Source organism: Cololabis saira, chromosome 11 (genome assembly GCF_033807715.1).
Source record: "Cololabis saira isolate AMF1-May2022 chromosome 11, fColSai1.1, whole genome shotgun sequence".
NCBI classification, from domain to species: domain Eukaryota; kingdom Metazoa; phylum Chordata; class Actinopteri; order Beloniformes; family Belonidae; genus Cololabis; species Cololabis saira.
The window spans coordinates 26077916-26097189 of record NC_084597.1 but is presented as its reverse complement, the minus strand read 5'-3'; the positions used below and the strand labels follow the sequence as shown (position 1 = coordinate 26097189).

Genomic DNA, 19274 nt, shown 5'->3' with positions numbered 1-19274 from the left:
TTTCGGTGTTTGGTAGAATAAGCGGGGAAAAAAACCGAACAATTAATAACGGCGTTGTAAAATAAGGAAATAGACTGGCCACTCCGTCCCATAACGTTGCGCACTACATAAATCGTTGGCCAACCAAAAACTAACCCCATAAGAATTTTACCTAATAGACTGGCCGCTCCCGTAATAAATCCTTGGCCAACCAAAAACTAACCCCATAAGAATTTTACATAACATTCACCAGGAGGTGGAACCAAAACAACATAATGCTGGGAAATTAAAAAAAAATTCATTTTTTTATGTTCAATAAATATTTTCTACCTTGTAATTTTGTAAGATTTTTTTCTTTGAAAAGCATGCCTAAATCAAATGTATTTGATTTATGCAATGGTGAAAAAATTGGCAAAATAAATGAAAAACTGCTGAAGAACCATGTTCGGTATTGTTCGGTATTCGGCCAAGTGTTTATTATTATTTTCGGTTCCGGTTTCGGCCACAAATTTTCATTTCGGTGCATCACTATATTAATATATTATATTAATGCATATTATATTAATATTCGCGTCATTGCCCCGGGCCATGATGGGAGGCCCCAGAGCATCATGGGAGGTGACTCAACTGCGCATGCTCTATGGGCCCGATAACGCGGAAGTAAACCCGGAAGTCAGGAACTTTTTCAGCGTATGCGCTGAGTGAGCAAATTGCATTGAAATGAATGGGCGGCCATTTTCCTATCTCCTATCCAGTTATTTAATACATCCATGTCTCCGCCAGGTCATTTCCATGGATGTATTATAGAACTGGATGGGATATTGAAAATGGCCGCCCATTCATTTCAATGCATTCTGCTCAGCCAGCGCATACGCCGAAAAAATCTCTGACTTCCGGGTTTACTTCCGCATACACGGGCCCATAGAGCATGCGCAGTTGAGTCGCCTCCCATGATGCTCTGGGGCCTCCCATAATGCCCCGGGGCAATGACGCGAATATTAATATAATATGTATTATTATAATATATGAATTAATGTATATTATTACATGTATAGTATTACATATAGTATTAATGTATTAATATAATATAATTACATAATATATATTAATATAATACATCCGTGGAATGCACGGACACGGCTGTGACGTCAGCCGTGACGTCACGCCCAGAAAGAGACTTTTCTTTGACTTTTCTGGCCGTTATAAAACATTTTTGACGGATATAAAGTCCATGACTTAAAAATATAGAATACAAAGATTAGTAATTGCCGGTGATTACAGCTGGAGGTGTCCTGTGAACAGTTTTAGAGGCTTCTCTTTTACTATTGCGGTCTATGGGAAAAAAGCTTTCTGGGCCCCATGGGATTTTTTGTTGCAGTACCGCGGCTGGCCACTGGAAAAAATCGGCGTGCCTTCTGAGTGCGAGACCCGGGGGCTGGTCATTTCGGAGGTGGCAGGTGCACCACTTTTACCGCACCCCGGAACCCCTGGAGCGACCACAACGTTCCGCCCCACTGCTTCCCAGTATAAACGTTCCCTTTTACAATGGTTATTGAATTACAAATAAAATACATAAAATAAAAATACGCATTTTGATACAACATCACATTCTTGTGACCACTCCCTCACAGGGGTGTCACACGCTCCCCGACAACAAAAGGGCCTCCTGACACTTTTCCAAAATTTCCTTAACATAAAATCACTGTTTTCAACAGGTAGGCTAATACTGAAAATCCTCAAATAAATTAAAAACTCCCAAAGGTACTTAGACATATCTAGTTCGTCTCTTATATCAGTTGTGCTTGACTACAGCTATTCCCTTCTAACAACTGCATATGGGATAAAGGAACGATCCATATTGAAACTGGAAAAAATGCTGCGTACACGCGACGTCCTTCACTCTGTCACTCCAGGGGAGTGGTTCACCTCCATAGACCTCAAGGACGTCTACTTTCACGTCCCAATACACCCAGACCACAGACGGTTTCTCCGTTTTCTGCCTTTCAAGGCCACGCCTACCAGTTCGCCGTCCTGCCTTTCGGCCTGTCCCTGGCTCCTCGCATCTTCACCAGATGCATGAGGGCGGCCTTGACATCGCTATGCCTGTCGGGGGTGAAGATTCTCCCATATCTGGACGACTGGCTTATATGCGCCCCCTCGCTCCAGGAGGCGGAGCTGATGACATCCAGGGTCCTCGCACATATCGAGGCTCTGGGCATGTCGGTAAATTGGGAGAAGAGCTTGTTGCGTCCTGCGCAGCAGACCACCTTCATCGGCCTGTCCCTCGATTCCGTATCGATGCAGGCACGCCTTACTGCAGAGCGGGCGGAGCGGATTCAGGACCTGCTACGGTCCTTCCGCCTCAGGATGAGGTTGCCCGTCCACACATGGCTCCGACTGCTGGGGATGCTGTCGGCGGCCTCGGCTGTGACACCTCTGGGGCTGCTGCACCTGCGCCCCCTGCAGATGTGGTTCAACAGCCTCCAGATATGTTCCCTCGCCTTCACAGGTGGGTCAAGGTCAAGGTTACGCACCAGTGCCTTATTCATCTCCACCGGTGGCGGGACAGATGCCTCACCTCAGGGTTGGGGTGCGGTATGGCAGAAGAGGTCAGTCCAGGGGGTTTGGGGCGGATTCCCTCTCACGCCGGTGGCTGCCCCCAGGGGACTGGCGGTTGCACCCCCAGGTGGTGCGAATGATTTTGGATCGATACGGGGAAGCCCGTGTGGATCTGTTCGCCTCGGTGTGTACGACTCATTGTCCACTATGGTTCTCTTTGGCGGAGACCAGTGCCCCGCTCGGGATGGACGCTCTCGCCAACACTTGGCCGAGAGGCCTCCTTTATGCGTTCTCTCCGATTCCCCTGGTGATGCCCACGCTTCACAGGGTGAGATTATCGGGTCACAGGGTCCTCCTGGTGGCGCCCAAGTGGCCCTCAAGGATTTGGTTCTCCACACTCCTCAGCCTGTTGGACGGGGAGCCTTGGCAGCTCCCAGTACGGTCGGACCTCCTGTCCCAGCTGGGCGGGGAGGTATGGCATCCCTCTCCGAGCCTCCTTCAACTCTGGGCCTGGCCGTTGAGAGGGGATGGTCATTCTTGACGCACCTTGAGCCCTCAGTATGTGAGACCTTGCAGAATGCTAGAGCTCCTTCCACAAGAAGGGTGTATTCGCATTGCTGGGCCGCTTTCTCCTCCTGGTGCAGGGGCGGGGGTTTTGACCCGATCTGCTGTCCGTTACAAATTGTACTGCGGTACCTGCAGTATCTGTTTGAGGCGGGCCGGGCGGCCTCGACCTTGAAGGTGCACGTAGCGGCTATTTCTGTCCACCATGGCCACATCGATGGTAGACCAGTTGGTGCGCATTACTGGGTGGCACAGTTTCTGCGGGGTGCCGGGAGACTGCGCCCCCCCAGAGTGCAGCGTGCAGCGGCATGGAACCTGCCGCTGGTCCTGCAGGCCTTGGGCGAGGCGCCCTTTGAGCCTATGGCAGGGGGGTCCTTGGGGACAACGTCATGGAAGACCGCCTTTCTGTTGACTGTTATGTCTGCCAAGCGTGTGAGCGAGCTCCACGCCCTTTCAGTCAGTCCTACGTGCCTTCGGTGGAAGGCGGACAGCTCAGGAGTGACCCTGTGGCCAAATGTCGCTTTCCTGCCAAAGGTGTTACCCCCTGACCATGCCAATCAGGCCATAGAGTTGGCAGCATACCATCCTCCCCCGTTTGAGTCCCGGCTGGAGGAGCAGGCTAATTTGCTGTGCCCAGTCCGGGCGTTGCGGCTGTACCTTCAGGCAACACAGAGCTTTCAACGCTCTGAGCAGTTGTTTGGGTGCTTCAAGGGGGGCGCACAAGGGCCGTGCTCTGTCAAAGCAACGACTCTCCCACTGGATTGTTGAAGCAATCAAACAGGCTTATGACGTGGCAGGTAGACCTGCCCCTTCAGGCGTTGTCTGTCATCCCACCAGGGGTGTGGCCACTTCCTGGGCGGCAATGAGAGGGGTACCATTGTCGGAAATCTGTGCAGCGGCATCCTGGACGGCGCTGTGCACCTTCTCCAGATTCTATCGCCTTAACGTGGCCTCTAGGTCCACGCTGGCTTCGGCCGTTCTGCCTTTGGCTTCTGCGGCTGACCACTAGGTGGGTGTTGTTCCTCGTGACAGTGCTGGTATGAGTCATCCACTCTGTTTACTGCCACTGGCAGTCAGGAGGGAATGAAACAGAACGTAAGTTACGGATGTAACTATGGTTCTGTGAATTCCTGGATGACTGCCAGTCACACCGGTCACTCCGAACTTCCTGCGAGAAGATTCTGGGAGGCCGGATGTAGTCTACTGGGCAGTATTTATAGACGCACAGGTAGCCTACACGTCACTCACGTGACACTGTTGTTATTAAATCTCGACCTGCGCGGAGCGCGAGGAGACATATCCACTCTGTTTACTCCCACTGGCAGTCATCCAGGAATTCACAGAACCATAGTTACATCCGTAACTTATGTTTACAAGTGGAGGACAAAAAAATAGACTTTGGAATCAATAATTTAATTGTATTGGCTAAATGTTTTATTCATAAATGTCGCTTTTTGAAAATTAATCCAATCTTTATTGCATATCTAAACGAAATAATTCAGTACAAAAAATATTTAAAATCTTGCATGATTCAAAAAGCCCAGTATATTTGCCGCGTTCCATTTGTCCTCGGAAGTGGGGATTTCCCAGTTCCCAGTCGAAATTTTCAACTGGAACGCCCCTCGAAGTGGGATTTCCCACTGGGAAAGTGGGAGAGTCTTCACCACCCCCGAGTTCACGTTCCGAGATGGCTGCCCCGGTTGTAAACAGTAGAGCTCTGTAAAAATTCGTAGCACTTCATTCTAGTTTTGGTCACACTAAATCAGTCGTATACATGTATTGTTCGGCATATATATGCTGCTATAGTGTAATTTACATTTTTCATGTGGTATATGCGAACTACAAACTTGTTTACCTACTTTGTAACTGGAACGCTGATAACTCGGCTGTGACGTCATTCCCAGTTTCGAGTTCCGACTTCCGAGGTAAATGGAACGCAGCATAATTCCTGACTGATCACTAGCGTTTTTTATTTTTTATTTTATTGTTTCTTTCTTTGTTCTTTGTTTTGTTTTACTCATTGGTCGCTCAGTGTTCTATTATGGAATGCATAATGTGCTTTGTTTTTTTGTAAAATCAATGAGAAAATTAAAAAAAAAAAACTTCTACCGAGCAGCCCCGTCGTTTCTTTAAATGATCTGCGCCTGCGCAGTTCGGACTGATTCAGCCCCTCCTCTTGATCGTGACGTCACTCCGAGACCGGCTGTCGCTGCTTCAGTCTCGGAGCGGTTTGTAGGGTTTGTAACTGCGCCACCATCCAGTCGACATGGCCGGAGCTGTTGTGAAGAAGACCTTCAGTCCCCTGGGCTTCCTCAGCAGGAGGATCTCAGCCCCGGAGTTCATCCGCCAGTGTTGCTACCACCAGAAGGTAAAACCCCCGTCTGGGTGCAGGTTTGAAGCGAGTTCAACTGCTGCATCTCTAATGTTTACTCATACTTCTGTTACGTTTGAGTGAATTTGTTCCGCCTCGAGCTCCACGCGAGAAACGAGGGTCGACAGACCTGAAATATGTAAACATTAAAAACCAGAAAGTGGATCACGTGTAGTGGATGAGACATGTGCAATGTTACATCAGGCATTGTCTGTTTTGATCTGTTTGTGACATAGAGATAATAGTCAATAAAATGTCAGGACGTCCATTAAAACTATTTTTCAAGACTTGTTTCATTGGAACTCGTGAGCAGGTTGAAGTCTAATGAGGGCACTAATCTTCCTTCCAGTTGTCCTCGGTTTTAATACTTTAATACCAGGAATCTAATTACATCATGGCTAAGTCTGGGTTGTGGCAGCCAAGCTGCAATATTTATTCATATTCTACAATTTCCTTATAAAATGTATAATGATAATAAAAGGCATTACACTCAATTCAATTAAAATGAAAAGGCCCTTTTAAATGTATATTTACAGTGTTAGGATTTCATGAAATTGTTGAAGCTCAAAACCGTCTGGGCTCTCTCTTCAAAGTTATCAAATTTTTCATATTGTACAATTTCATTATAAAATGTATAATGATAATAAAAGGCATTACACTCAATTAAATTAAAATGAAAAGGCTTTTTTAAATGTATATTTACGGAAAGTATTTTTTGGCTACTCATCATGATCCTGGGCCACCAAATGGTGATGTTTGTTGATCTCACAGCCTATTTGACTTTATTAAGGTATCAACTACTGTTTTAAGAGGTTAATCGAAAAGAATCTATCTATCTATCTATCTATCTATCTATCTATCTATCTATCTATCTATCTATCTATCTATCTATCTATCTATCTATCTATCTATCTATCTATCTTTTAGGGTCATAGGGATGGCCTTTTCTCATCTTTGTCAGAATGACTCAGCAGAAACTAGAGGAAGAGTGCAGGATGAAGGAGCTTGTTTGGCGCACAATGAAATCCATTGCTAATCTGCGTATTTCAGGGTCTCTTATGTAAGAGGAAATTCGTTGTTGTGCAACAGCGATGCCAGGACAAAGCATGTAAATGTACTTTCTGAGGCAGAATGTAGAGGAGTCGGCAACAACACTGCATTTGTTTTTTATGCTGCCCTTTCTCTCTTTGCTGTCTCAAGGTGGTGGATCATTATGAGAATCCAAGAAATGTGGGTTCAATGGACAAAAATGCCAAAAATGTTGGAACTGGCTTGGTGGGTGCTCCAGCTTGTGGAGATGTAATGAAGCTTCAGGTAGGTTGTTACTTAGTATGCATTAGGGCTGTTCGATTAATCGATTTTAAATCGTAATCGCGATTATGTAATTAGAACAATGTTAAAACGTGAAAATCGTAAAATCGATTTTTCACTTTTTTTATTTTATTTATTTATTTATTTATTTTTTTTTTTTTACCTTGTCTGCACACATGTTAATGATTGATACCATATTAATGATTGATGGAAATACCTCTCAATACCTGCGACAAGTGCCCCATGGGAGAGGCTCTTTAGTGTAGGAGGGGGCGTTGTAACATGCCACCGGGCATCCCTCAAGCCAGATGCCGTAGACCGGCTCGTGTTCCTTGCAAAAAACTTGCAAATGTGAATAGCAAATGTAAAGACTGACATTACACACCTCTACCTCCTTCATGGGTTGCATTATTATTTAGCATGCAAAGACCCAGTTTAGTTTAATTAGAAAATGTCTTGTTTTATTTAATTGGAAATATAGCTTACTGTATGTTTGCAAGTGCTGATTTGCTGATTTTTTTTTTTCAGAGATAAAACTTTATATTTTATTATATTTTTTAAAACTTTTTTTCAACTTATTTTACAGAGTTTTGCACTTTATTCATTCATTTTTGGTTTAATAAGAGCAAAGTTTGCACTTAAAGCCCAATGGGGCAAATGTTCAATAAAAAAACAGCATATTTGAAATCATTTCTTTGCCTTTTGTCAATTCACAAAATAATCGTAATCGAAAATCTGAGAGAAAAAAACAAAAAAAAACGAGATTTTATTTTTAGGCAAAATCGAACAGCCCTAGTATGCATGAACACAGAGTACCAATACATTGTCTGTTTTAATTATCATGGTTAACAGCAGCTGTTCATTAAATTGAAGGAGATATATGTACATTTATAGACTATGCTCATTATAATACATTTGGATGATTATGTTGGAGTTGTTTGAACCCTTTATACTTGAGTAATAGTAAAACTTTTCCCAGATTGAGGTTGATAAGCAGGGGAAGATTGTGGATGCGAAGTTCAAAACCTTTGGCTGTGGCTCTGCCATCGCCTCCAGCTCTCTGGCCACCGAGTGGGTGAAAGGCAAATCGGTGAGCGAACACTTAATAGATATGGCAATTAATTATCTGCACTTATGTGGATGTAATGTATTTGTTTACATAATTCTTGTCATGTACTGCCCTGTGTCTCCCCTTTCAGGTTGATGAAGCTTTGATGATAAAAAACACGGACATTGCTAAGGAGCTCAGTCTTCCACCTGTTAAACTCCACTGCTCCAGTAAGTGTCTTTTCCTCACTGTATCTTATTTTTTTCTCCCCCTAAACTGCCCTGCAAAAGTACAATTTAACTTTATTTGTTGCTACCACAGTGCTCGCGGAGGATGCCATCAAGGCAGCCCTCGCCGACTATCGTGTCAAGCAGCATGATGACCAGCAGGAGGCGGTGAGGGCCAGCAACTAAACACAGAGCTCTCCCTTTGAGCTGGATGCCTGCTTCCTGTTGTGAAGAACAGAAGTAGGGGATTCAAGCATCACTGTTTCACTTTCTAGCAGTTATAATCACAAGTACACAATGCTCAGTACCTTGTTGCAGTCGCACCCCAGGCATCCTTTATTAGTCTGTGGTACTCCAACCCTTATCTACTGTGTCTCTTAGCCTGTCAGATAAACGCACAATGTTAAGCACTGTCTGAGCTTGTTGGTTCAAAGATGATGAGCCTTTGTTTGATGAAATATTTTGATTATTTTGGAGGCGTATTTACTTTGAAAAGTCCGATGGAGGTCAAGTCTGCACCTTAAAAGCACTGACGGATTGAAATGCAGTCAAGTGGTTTGTAACAAAAAAGAGGAAGGGTCCAATAGTTTTAAGTGTAAGTTATATAATTTACAAATGCTTCTTTGGAAATCTACAATAAAAGTATCCTGAATTATGTTGGTTTTTGGTCCCATTTATTTTTCAGTCTAGAAAAATGTATTTGATGCTTTGTACCGATGGGAAAAGATTTATTAAAGGAAAAAGAGAGGAGACCGCACACTTTTGATTTATTTAGCACATCAATACGTCGTAATGTTTCGAGTGTATTTTGCTCTTCTTCAGACTCAGATTTATTAAACTAAGTTTTTGTGCAAGATGGTTCAATAGACTACTAGTAACTCTTCAGAGAGTGAAGCTTAAAGGTAATCATGAATGCTTTTGATAACATCACTGTGCATCCTTCTTTGACAAAAATAAAGTGTAGCTTATGTGTACTGACAATCTATGAATTTTATTTTGCAAAGATGTAAATGAAAAAGTTTGTTCAGGCTGTCGAAGAATAAACATTTGCTCAAAGCGGTCTTGGTTATAGTTGGTGTTAAGCAGAAGAAAAACTTACTGTAGTTAACAGATGTAACTTTGTAGAGTGCAAATTTCCTTAACAATCATTAAAATGTTTTTGTAGGCTACCATGAAATTGGATGAAGTTGATATTAAGTCACTACTCCATCTGCATTAGGGTGAAAACACTTTTGAGTGGAATGGATAATTGTTTTCTGCATGTGCTTCCATAAACATGTACTTGAGCTATTAGAAAGCCGTTTTCTCTCCAGCGATGAGCTGAAGTGTAGCAGAGTCATTGTGAATGTGGAGAGAGGAGGGCCGCAGACTCTTGCCAATTGAAGCCTCTGGTATATCAACCTCTCTTGGAAGCTGCTGCTCTGGAGGATCCAGGTTTGGGCTTGATGCTGATGCTGCTCCACTGTCAGATAGTTCACACTCCTCCTTCTCATGGAGACTTGATAGCTGCCGGTCCACAATACTAGCATCTGGATTAAAGCTGTCCTCGGAACTGTGGTCTGCTACTTTCTGACAGGGCTCATTTCTCTCCAGAGTATCAGCAGATTTATTTGGCGTGCGCAGGCTCTTTGCAGCCCTCATGATGTCAGCTTGAAGTTGCTTGTGAGAATCCACTGCTTCAATTTCCTTCTCAGGAGCAACTTTTTCTCGCACTTCATTGAAGGGCTTAGTGCCACCAGTTTTGTCCTGGTGGTCCACATACATTTTGAAAGGGAAAGAGGAAGGGTAGTAGGCGTTCACTCTGCGCCTGTGGCTCATACATATCGCTCCACAGATGATAAGAAAGACAAGAAGGACGAAAGTGGTTGCCACGAGGATGAGGAGCATGTTTTCCTCCAGGAAGTTCCCAAGCTGATTCAAGAAATTGGTTTCTTCTTGCACTGGGTCTGCTGGAGTGGTTTGGTATTCAGTGGAGGAGATGATGCTGGTGGACACAGAGGCACTGGGGGTGTTGCCGAGTTCCTCCTCATCTGTGCTTCCCTCTAGAGAGCTGTAAAGAGGCGTGGCTAGGCTGCTGCTGAAGCAGGCCCCGACAGCCAGATGGATGTGACGAAGGACCACCGGGAGCATCGTTTCCTCTCAGGATCTGTAAATAAAACTGAACGTCAGTTCTAAATGAAGAAAAAAAAACAGTTAATGCTTCATGTTTCCTTTTGGGCCAACGAGCATCTGCTTTCCTACAAAATATAAATCTGGTCTATTTTACGACACGACTGCGGGGAGTTTTTTATTGGAACATCTTCAAAGTTATTTCTGACCATGTAAAGAAAATATTTTTAGTCTGCTGAATAAGTTCCATGATCAATTGGATTCCTATATATTACCTTACATTTTACAATTCAACATTTATGAACAGTTACAACTCTGGTTTAAAAATCCTTCAAGTAAGGATACAGCTTTTATACAGCCGGACACAGGACAGCTTCAGAGGAGCAGCAGCAGCAGATGTTGTTGAAGGATCACTGCTCTACTTAAGCCTGAATGCAACTGATATGTAAATGACTCACTGAGCACTGAAGTCAAAAACATCATGGAAACGACATAAAACCGTTACTAATATTTACTGGAGATACTGCCTTCCAAGTCTACACGCTATCTGAAACAGACCACAATCATTTAAAAATAAAAAAAACTATAATGAAATATATTTTAATTTTGCAAAAACAAAACAAACACCCCCAATCCCTCTTAACAGAGGATCACCCCAAAATGAGACATCAGACTTGACCCAGTACGTAACTTGGATGTTGTGTAACATGCCCAACAAGCCTGAAGCTGATCAGATAATCGCTGGTTGAAAGATAACACTAATTTTTTTTCTTTTACTGTTTAGTGGGGTCAATCTGATGTCTGAAATGTTTCAATAAGCTTGCATGTTTCCCATTGTTTTGCATCACTTCTTCTTTTTAATGACACCATGCAGACATTTGGGAACTGAAAAGGGCAACTGCTGATATAGTATTTGAAAGGGAAGTATTGTCCCATTTTGGCTTGATATGAGATCTCACTAACTACTCATAATGTCCTCCGTTATTAAGTTTTCCCTTTGAAATTTCACAATGCACTAAATGTTTACACAGTCTAGTCTGTTAAATAATGTGCAGAACATGATTTGGTATAGTCTTGCTGAAATAAGTAGGACCCTCTCTCACAAAGACTTTGTCTGGGTGGCATCACATGGCACACCAAAACTTGTCAGTGTGAGTTTTGCATTAATAGATGTGCAAGATACTCATATTCTCTAATGCCAGTGCCAATCATGGGTTCCCTCACCATTTATCTTTAAAGAGTCTTTAGACGATAACATGCACCATACATGATGGAATCTGTCAGTTCTTGAAAATATTACATTGAGAAACATTATTTTTGCATTCTGCTGATCATTTTACATTCTTGTTGCCAATTAGTTCTGTTTTTTCAGTATTACACAATTTTTACATCCTTCAGGTTTTTTTTCTTCCGAATAATGCTTTCATAAACACGATTAATAAAAAAGAAAACAGTTAATTTACTTTTCAGCCAGTTATAGTGCTTTTAAATATGTAACAAATATTACATATTTCTGTTCCGTAATGAGCAATTTCTGGAGTAAACGTAGATGCATGAATGCATCATATAATGCAGATCTCTTTGATTGTGCTAACTGTAAAAATCATCAGACACCAATATCTTCAGTATCAACCTTGATCCACTCAGCTTTCTGCTCAGACAGTTTAATTGGCAGCAGCGCCCACAAGTTTTTCCAGCTTTGCTGCATCTGTGTGCAAGCTGGCCCAGACGAAACTCTGCGCTCAAATGGAAAACGGGGTCAATGTTTTGTTTTTTTTTCCTCCAAATGAATCACCCCAGAGCAAATATATACTGCCACACATGCCTGTTCAATCAAACAGTCATATGGACATAAGGAGGCCATATGTACACAAAGGGGACAATTCTTCAGTCAGATTTCAGAAATGTTAAAATTGTGAAAAAAATAATGACTCAGTCTTTCTTTAGTTCAGTTCATGAGGAGTGAATACAATGTTAAGTTTGAAGAATCATGCATCCATTACGCGAGTCTGATGCTACTCTGAAGGCATTGTGATGCTTTCAAATCACCTCACTCCAATCGTTGTGTGAACTAACATGAAGTCAAGGTATTCCATTCTCACTTCAATACGTGCAATGGAAATAATAATAAAAAAACTACACCTAAAAGAAAAGCTGTGTGAAAAATGTACATTGAACTCACCCTGCAGTGCAGATGTATTCCCCCTCTGTTGTTGGGTGACCGAAACCCGTTAAGAAGTAAACTCAGAAGGAGCACTGCAAAAAGTGTCCATGTGACGGCTTGGTGAACCACGCCACTTCTGTAGTTTCAGGTTTCAGTGCAGAGGTTTGTCTGAATAGTGCAAGAAAGATGTCATTAACCACTGCCTCTCCTCCGTTCTCCTCCCCCTTCGGTTTTCCTGAGTGTCTGGGCTCTCCGGCCTGCACACAGATTGTTCTTGTTAGGTAGGAGTTTATAATATGCTGTGGGGGTAGGGACCTCCAACCTACTCTCCTGTGTGGCTAACTGGATGTGCAAGGTCAACAGAAGTATTATAACTGTATGAACTGTATGAAGAGTTTTGATCACATCAAATCCTGGATCGACAGCCGAGCCATGCCGTACTGATGAGCAGTAACAAACCTGAGAACAACGTGTACAAGCAGCCTGCTATTGCTGCATGAGGTTAATGTTTCCTGTCTGCACACAACACCCCTAACAGCCAGGAGATGGGGGTGAGAACTGGAGAGTGTTACACACAACGTGGTGTTGTTTATCCAGAGACAAGCAATTAAACTCACACGGCGCGAGTATGACCACTTTAGGGAAGCAGTGTGACTTTGCATGAGTGAATTGATGGACCCCCCCCTCCCCACCTCCCTCCTCCTCCTCTAGCCTGCTATGTGATGTGACTGCTCAAGACAACCTTTATATGGTCAACAGGAGCATGTCATCCACCAGGTTTACATTTCAGCTCTGTTCATGGTCACCACCGTCAGTTCAGCAACAACAAAAAAAACCAACACAGCTGCATGAACCAAATAAGTTTTCAGATAACCGTTTCTTCTCTCAGGAAAGGAAGTGAATATGAAATCTGTGCCGACAAAGAACAAAGGCCTCTTGTGAAACTTTGTTTAAATAAGGACACAAAGTTCAAGAGTCTCCAGTTTTATTATGACTATTTACCATCTAGAAACACATAAGGACATGTTGCAAAAACTCCCCCTTTAACATAAGATACTTAAACATTTTCAGCAAATTTAACAAGACATTTGCCTCATTTAGTATGCACTTATTTATCTTTAGTTGTACTTGGATTTATCTTTAATCTATCTGTTTTTGGTTGTTATTTGTTTTTTTTTTTCATTTTCGTTTTTCCGTTTAGGAAAATAAATTTTCTTTTTTTTTTCTTCATTGTTTTCTGCTTCTTATTATCTTTAGTTTTTATTTTTTGTTTTTTGTCGTGTTTTTCTTTTTAGTTGTTGTTCTTTGTACTTGTTATCTACTTTGTTTTATTCTGTTTAACTAACATTTTATTGTACTGTAAAAGTTTTTTAGAAATGTATATTTGTACTGTTGGACCCCAGGAAGAATAGTTGCTGCTGAGGCAGCAACTAATGGGGATCTGAAATAAATAAATAAAAAAAAAAACAAGACAAGTGCTTAGAAGTCTCAGATATCTGTTTAAAGACTCAAGTGAGCAAAATGTGTCCACACAAGACTAAGGTTTAATGGTCTTTGAATACAGTGACCTCACTGAAATATTCCAGGACATGACGACCCCGTTCAGCTGCTGAGCTAACAAATGATTGTTCTTAAAGATGTCACGCTTGGCAAAATGTAAGAATAAACTAGCGCAACCTGAGCGTTTTGATGATACCTTAAAGATGCATCAGATGAAACAAAAAGTTTTCAAACACAAACTGATAGGAGACGCAGAACAATTATACAACACGCTAACATGTTTTGTTAGCCCCTAAAATAGAACTATTAACATGACATACCATAGGCACTTTAAATACTTTCTCTGTTGTAACATTTACACAAAAACATTTAATACCATTTCTTAATAGTAGCAAGATTTCTTTTTGGTAAATCACAGATGTAAAATAAAGTATCACCAACAAATAATACAAGTAAAATATTGTGAAGTCCAAATGCAGTATCTGCTTTCTTAGGCACCCAATCAGCATAAAACCAAGCAGTCTTGGTGGAGAGCAGAGGCCCCTTTGCCAAACAAGTCTTCCTGTCTGCTGTTGCAAAGTGAAATACCATCAGGACTTTGCTGCAGATGTTTAAAAGAAAATACAAAAAACACTTTGATCCCTCTCTGGGTCCTTAGTTCAGTTCTCCAGCCGGGATTAGTGTTCAGTTTCATGAAGAAGGAAATAAAAAAGCCTTTGCTACATTACATCCCCTCACCAAATGCCAGATACAAATAATAGCACTGGAGTATGAAATAGAGGGTGTTTGTGGTTTCTGGTTTGTTCCTACGACAGATAGGGCACACACACTGAACCAAAAACCTCTAACATCAGAACAGCAACGGCTTCCACATCGCTGACACTTGATAGATCAATTAAAGGTATAGTCTGTGATCGTATTCAAAAACATTTATTGTTATACTGCGTGAAATGGTCCTTCCATCCTGAGAGTAGCCAGTTAATAATGTGTTCAGAAAAAGGAAAGAAAAAATCCGACCTCTCTGACAGCTTTAATCCTGTAAAAACTCTAATCAATCTGTTTTTTGCGCTCCGAATGAAACGGATTGGTCAGAGCAGCGGTTCCCGACCTTTTCCAACTCAGGGCCCACTTTTATGTCTCAAAAATGTTCACGGCCCACCTCCGAACTTTTTAATTCCCCCTGTTGCTAGCCAGCTATCCATCTTTATACTCCAGTTTCAGGTATCAGCATCAAACGTAAATAAGTCAAGTGTAATGCAGTCCCGCTGCAAAGTGGTCCAACCGATAACAACAAAAGTTACGCTCATTTGCTTGTCACATGTCTAATACTTGAAGGAAGGAAAGGAAAACAAAACAAAATAATGAAAATAATATTTAAACATTTTTAATATAATTTTAAACATAACTTAGTTTTAACATTTAAAACATTATTCTGTATATTTTTATATAATAATATTCCCCCTCCAAAAAAATATCATACTTTTTTGGAAATTATTTGGCGGCCCACTTGCAGTACCTCCGCGGCCCACCAGGGGGCCGCGGCCCACAGGTTGGGAATCACTGGGTCAGAGGACCAGAGGATTGACAGGGGGGAAAGAACCAATCAGATGCCTTCATTTTAAGTCCCGCCCACGCCCTCCTCTGTCCCATGCGCGCTCTCGTCACGTCTCTCTGCTTCCAGCCCCCGTATCCACTTCCCACGGGTCCTCCTCGGCTCAGAGTGTCCCAATAAAATTATAAAAAAAATAAAGGACATAACTTTGATTGGGTGGGCAGGACGCACGTTTGGGTGGGCACAGTCCACCCCTGCCCCCCCCTAAAACCAGCCTTGCTTACAGGTGAATGAGACATGGGGTAGTTTTGTTGAAAAAGTGCTGTCCAAAATGTCCTGGAAAACTGGACTCCTGCAAATGCGCGTTCCCCAAAGAGCTGACGGGAGGGGGAGGAGGGGGCGGGGCTTAGAGGAGGTGCCACTTTCAAATCTTGCTAGCTCTCCAAAATCAAGGATTATACCTTTAAGTCTGATGTGAAACAAAATCATGGGTATAATTCCTTCTAAACATTGTCTGGAAGAAAGCTGCTGAGAGTGACGTTATCTCCTACTTCGTCATCGCTGTCTCCGCCCATAGGGAACACCATGACTCCGTTACAGACTGGATTGCGTTGTCTTACATAGCTGTTACTTCTCTCGGGTAGTAGAGCAGAGATACACATCATCTCAGTCTCCTGTTTAGGTTTCCTCACCCTGTACTTCCTTGCTGACAGCTTGGTGCAGAGGACAATGGTAGTAACCATGAAGATGGTGGTCAGCACAGCCAGGGTGGCAATGACAATGAGGCATTTCTTCACCGTGGACCTGGTGGAGCAGGGTTGGACTGGATTGCTCGGAGTAGTCTTAGATGTCTTACTGAGAGATGTCGTGATTGCTGGTCGAGCAGTTGAAACTGAAGACTTCTTGGGGTCTCGAGGGATCAAGATTCCTGCAGAACTGGTGCTGCTCGTCTCAGTGGCGTTCAAAGAATCCGCTGAAGTAGAGTTTGACCTTGAACGGTCAACAAAGTGGGAAGTGGAGGTGAGGGTACTTGTGGTAGAAATGGCCTGAGGTGTATGGGAATGCTTAGTCGATGCCACAGTCTCAGTGGGGTCATGAATGAGTGCTGAAGTCGAGTTGGATCCTGCCTGCTCAGGAAACTGGGACATGGAGTTTAGGACACTTGTGGCAGAAATGGACTGAGTTGTGAATAAACTCCCAATGGTGGTGGACGTCTTCGTCTCGGTGGTGTCACGATGGAGTGCTGCTTCAGAGGTTGTGCTTGCTGTCTCTTCAGCTGCAGAGGTTGTGGGGTTGCTGAGATTCTGGATCAAATTCCTCCGAGTTTTCACAGCATCAGCGGTGGTGGTGACATTTAACTCTGATACAGTTTCAGGGTGAATTGTGGATATGGACTGTGGCAAAGGGTTAGCCACTGTTGCTGTGGATGCTTTTGCAGGAACAGTCCTGTCAGTAAAGCTGGTTACTGGTGGTTGATGGAAGCGATCAGTTGTATGTTTGGGTGAGTCTGTGACTGTTGAAATGTGGGAGGCTCGTCCTTCAGCCTTAGCTGTGGTCACCACTGCGGAGCCCAGAAGTTTAGAGATGCTAGTGACTTCCGTTGCTGCTTTTTTCACAACAACTAAAACAGGTGTGCTGCTGACAGAGCTGTGAGTTTTGTCACTAAAAACTGCATCTACATTTCTTGTAGTCACCACTATCTCCTTTAGTGTAGCAGAGCTGACTTCTGCAGATTTTGTCTTCAGATCTAGGGTTCCAGGCTGTAGCTCTTCTACATGTGCAATGGGCATCTGCTCCATGCCAGCTTCTGGTATGGAAGTTGTCCCAGACAACAAAACACAAAATCCCCATAATAAGGGCACATTTATCTTCACACTGGGAAGCATCTTTGTTGAATAAAAGATCTGAAATCACAGACAAGTTTAGAATATATTGGTTACTGATCAAGATGTTGCTTAAGCAAAATTATGACAACAAAAATAATGGGAAAATACTCTGCATCCAATGTCTGCCAGTGACATTTTACATGTCATGAAGCAATCGTGTGCCTTCACCACACCCTTCGTTTCATTTTCACCAACAAAAAAACAAAAAAAAGCTAATGCATGTGTCAAATAAACGTCCAAAAGCAGTCTGCATAAGAATCTCCATGTTGTGCATTTATCACTATTAATCACAGAAAAAACGTCAATCTGAACACGAGTGTTCAAAATCTCACTGCTGTAACAATATTGTAAAAGTACGAGGAGGAAAATATCAAGCGACATTATCTAACACCCTTACACTATGGTAAAGAGTACAACTTAAAGCCATCATATTACCTTGTTGCTGGTGAAACAGAAGAAAATGCGAGATTAAATGAAGAAAAGATAAAAATTCAGTTTGTTTCAACTTCTCTGGAAGAACATCCTCACATGCCGATTGTTAACTGGGCTTGACAGAAAAAGCAGGAAATGCTCACACTTACAAAAGGCACCATGGTCTATCACATCATCAGTTAACATACGCAAGCACACTTCCCTTTAACATGAAGCTTGCATCAGACATATCAGACGTTTTTTCTGTTTTCTTTTTTTTCTTCTTCCCCGGGCTTAAAATCAGCTCAGGCAGCGAGTTTCCAAGTACAGGAATGTATTTATTGAAATAATTACTGTCTGACGTGATAAATGATAATCGGACAAGAGCCTGTGTTCCTCTGACTTTAGTGCTGTTTGACTGTCTTGATTACAACTTTGTCTAAAGCAGCAGGAAGTACTTGGTTCTCTAAACTGATCTGATGCTTCTCACATGTCGTCTTTGACTGCATTTCTTAGATTTAAAGCTACATGTCATGTGGGTACAAAGCAGTAAGTGTCACGGATGTCAGGGCACAGAGTTAATCACAGTACACATGTGACAGTATCCACATTAAGTGTGTTATGGAGAAATTAAACCAGCTCAAATTCAAGTCAATGTAATCAGGACAACAAATGTCCACCCATTGATAAGTAGATTAATGAAATGGCGTCTTGGCTTTTTAAGGGTGGTTCGGAAACTAAGAAAAATAAAGTCTTGAAACTAAGACTACCACTTTTGTAGTTTCAGTGGAAATTATAACTGCCACTTCCTGTGCTGATGAGTCACACACATGCAAGAGCACACAAAAAGGCAAATATATATAGTGTTTATTTGTTTTTCAGGTTGCCATGCTGTCATGGTTTCTTTTTGGCATCACAGCATAATCTATGCCAGCATTTAGTGTCTGGATTTATTGATATGCTCACTTTGGTCTCACTCACCTCAGTCACCCTCCAGTTTAATCTACATTCTCACTCTCAGTCATTGTGCATAATTTATAGCCTAATCAGTAAAGCATATATTCATTCCTAAAAATGCAGATTTTCACAAATGACATTATTAGAAAATAATATAATTGCATGGCCATGAGGGTGTGATGCCTGGTAAGGGAGTTATCAACTTGTGGCCACAACTGTGTGGTCAAAGCTTGTAATATGAGATCAGACATCATGAAAAATTACTTGATCAATATCTGAATTGAATTGTGCATTTTAAACCGTGTAATTTAATAATGATGAGACCAAGATGTAGCAAAAGATACAGCAGGATATTATCCATTATATCCAGAGGTTAAAATAATCTGAACAGAAAATAGCTTTTTATCTGTTTCTTTAAAATGCAAGAGTTTTGAGCTGGACATATCTTATTTAGAGCACACTTTTATGCACAATACTTCATTGTCATTGAAATAAATACATAAAAAAATCCAACAATTTGTTGAATTATTTATTTTTTCCTAATTTGTTTGAGGCTACACTACGTTGTAATACCATGATTGACCACACGGGGGCAGCATGTCACAAGACAGTTCAATTCAATTCAAAAATACTTTT

General features: G+C 42.2%; 3 protein-coding genes across 3 annotated transcripts; 1 reads left to right on the top strand and 2 right to left on the bottom strand.

Annotated features, from left to right (window-relative positions):
• The first annotated feature begins 5312 nt into the window (after positions 1–5312).
• Positions 5313–8714, top strand: LOC133455249 (iron-sulfur cluster assembly scaffold protein IscU-like). Its single transcript, XM_061734197.1, has 5 exons — positions 5313–5470; positions 6674–6787; positions 7764–7874; positions 7984–8062; positions 8154–8714. The coding sequence occupies exons 1-5, from the start codon at positions 5369–5371 to the stop codon at positions 8243–8245; spliced, it is 498 nt and encodes a 165-aa protein (XP_061590181.1). The 5' UTR covers positions 5313–5368; the 3' UTR covers positions 8246–8714.
• A 65-nt stretch (positions 8715–8779) lies between these two features.
• tmem119b (transmembrane protein 119b) lies at positions 8780–12985 on the bottom strand. Its single transcript, XM_061734196.1, has 2 exons — positions 12351–12985; positions 8780–10205 (listed from the first exon to the last, which is right to left on the bottom strand). Exon 2 carries the CDS (start codon positions 10187–10189, stop codon positions 9350–9352), a length of 840 nt encoding a protein of 279 aa, XP_061590180.1. The 5' UTR covers positions 10190–10205; positions 12351–12985; the 3' UTR covers positions 8780–9349.
• A 2778-nt stretch (positions 12986–15763) lies between these two features.
• selplg (selectin P ligand) lies at positions 15764–18103 on the bottom strand. The gene is made up of 2 exons (XM_061734195.1): positions 17706–18103; positions 15764–17288 (listed from the first exon to the last, which is right to left on the bottom strand). Exon 2 carries the CDS (start codon positions 17268–17270, stop codon positions 15888–15890), a length of 1383 nt encoding a protein of 460 aa, XP_061590179.1. The 5' UTR covers positions 17271–17288; positions 17706–18103; the 3' UTR covers positions 15764–15887.
• Positions 18104–19274: the final 1171 nt, after the last annotated feature.

What these genes read in the sequence shown, in the direction of transcription:
- LOC133455249 (XM_061734197.1), top strand. Translation starts at nt 5,369, where the DNA reads ATGGCCGGAGCTGTTGTGAAGAAGACCTTCAGTCCCCTGGGCTTCCTC. An exon ending in GAGATGTAATGAAGCTTCAG is followed by an intron (nt 6,788 to 7,763) that starts GTAGGTTGTTAC and finishes AACTTTTCCCAG; the next exon opens with ATTGAGGTTGATAAGCAGGG. An exon ending in TGTTAAACTCCACTGCTCCA is followed by an intron (nt 8,063 to 8,153) that starts GTAAGTGTCTTT and finishes TTGCTACCACAG; the next exon opens with TGCTCGCGGAGGATGCCATC.
- tmem119b (XM_061734196.1), bottom strand. Translation starts at nt 10,189, where the DNA reads ATGCTCCCGGTGGTCCTTCGTCACATCCATCTGGCTGTCGGGGCCTGC.
- selplg (XM_061734195.1), bottom strand. Translation starts at nt 17,270, where the DNA reads ATGCTTCCCAGTGTGAAGATAAATGTGCCCTTATTATGGGGATTTTGT.